The 1,642-nt window shown below is 46.7% G+C and overlaps 1 protein-coding gene across 1 annotated transcript; it reads left to right on the top strand.

The window, feature by feature from the left end:
- The first annotated feature begins 284 nt into the window (after positions 1-284).
- Positions 285-1,355, top strand: LOC108140716 (RNA polymerase-associated protein RTF1 homolog). The gene has a single exon (XM_017263682.2). It carries the CDS (start codon positions 407-409, stop codon positions 1,229-1,231), a length of 825 nt encoding a protein of 274 aa, XP_017119171.1. The 5' UTR covers positions 285-406; the 3' UTR covers positions 1,232-1,355.
- Positions 1,356-1,642: the final 287 nt, after the last annotated feature.

Here is a 1,642-nt window from a genome sequence, read left to right as displayed (position 1 = left end):
GCTTATCCGGTTTACTTATTTTATTATTTAAAGTGGCAAAGAGTTAAAATCTCACCACTTTGAACTATATCAATAAAGTTATAATTCCCCGAATTATTATAATTTATTGATTTAAATTGATTCAAATTAATACATATATGTAAATATATTTAAGTTATATTTTATTTTATTTATAATAAAATAATACGTTATTTTTTTTATTAAAATACTTTTTTATTAAAATGGTAAAGTGTTAAAAACTCACAAGCTATAATTTCCCGTATCTAAGTAGTCCGTTATTAAGTTTCTGAATTTTCTCCAACTGTTTGCCTGGCCTCTTTCCAGCTCTCAGCATTTTACTTTTGGTCAAAGCAAATGTCCAAAGTCCTCGAAAATTGTTTAAGTGTTTAAAGCGCAAACCTTTTGAATGTCCCGCCAGCGGAGTCGTCGCCCGGCGGCGGAAATAGTTCGGGAATTGCGGCGCCTAAGGGCCACGCCCCTGCGAATCGACGACGAGGATGAGTCCTGGGCCGAGGGACACGAGCGGAGACCCGCTCCGGATGTGCCGCTGTCCAGTTGCCGGGAGTTGGAGCAACTGCGCCTAAGTCGCCACCGGATCGGGCTGCTCCTGGTGCGGCCCGCCTTCGAACAGGCAGTCACGGGATGCTTTGTCCGGGTGAATATCAACGGGCGGGAGGAGCTGCCCGACTATCGGATCGCCGAGGTGCTGGGCCTGGGCGAACTAGACCTTGGCTACCAGCTCGAGGAGGTGCCCACGAACGTGGCCCTGAGACTGCGCTACGAGGATCTGGTGGTGCTGCACGAGATCGGCGACATCTCGAACTTGGCCTTCACCCAGGAGGAGTTCGAGTGGTGGCGCGACAACTGCGTCAGCCAGGCCATCAGTCCGCCCACCACCCACACGGTGGCCCGCAAGAAGGTCGAGCTGTACAATGCGCTGCAGGGCGAGGCCAGGGCACTGGCCACCATCCGGCGGGGCGTCACCTTCAAGCTGCGGCCGCCGCACAAGAGCGGGATCATGGAGCGGCATGGCGGCGTCTATCCCTGGCGGCTGCAGCACCCCCTTCCCTTGATACCGCCCCCGCCGCCCATGCCGCCGCCGGCGAATCCGCCCCGGGGTCTCACATACCGCCGAAAAACGGACTCCTTGGCAGGGGAACAGGTGGATTCGGTGGCAGAAACCCTATCATCACTAGAACCCAATCAGAACGACAGTTTAGCTGAATCATAAACCATTTGGCCTACAAACAAGAACAAGTTCAAAGCAATTCACAGAACTCCGTTTTGGGTCATCGCTCCGCAAGACATTGAAATTGTGATAAAGCCAACTTAAAAATGGCTTCGATTGATACATTAAAATGCACTTTATACACATACATTAAGAGTTAATAAATGAATAAATTGATACATTTAAATGCAAATTATGAGAAAATTTAAGCACAAACACTAAGAGATGTGCCAGCTTAAACACGAAATTTGATATGTCAAGTTAAGAAATGGGTCGCTTTTTCACAGGACATTGAAAAATTGATTTGATTTTAATTTAAAAATGACTTTGAAAAATTGACTGCCAATAAATGTGAACCTTTATTAAAGGGGTCTAATAGTTTAAGCCACAAACTGTGAAGCTGGTTAAAATTGT

This window comes from Drosophila elegans, unplaced genomic scaffold (genome assembly GCF_018152505.1).
Source record: "Drosophila elegans isolate 14027-0461.03 unplaced genomic scaffold, ASM1815250v1 contig_149, whole genome shotgun sequence".
Taxonomy (NCBI): domain Eukaryota; kingdom Metazoa; phylum Arthropoda; class Insecta; order Diptera; family Drosophilidae; genus Drosophila; species Drosophila elegans.
The sequence above is the reverse complement of the archived record's forward strand: the minus strand, read 5'-3'. Positions and strand labels throughout refer to the sequence as shown.

Excerpts from the sequence above, each read along its gene's own strand:
- LOC108140716 (XM_017263682.2), top strand. The coding sequence starts at position 407 with ATGTCCCGCCAGCGGAGTCGTCGCCCGGCGGCGGAAATAGTTCGGGAA.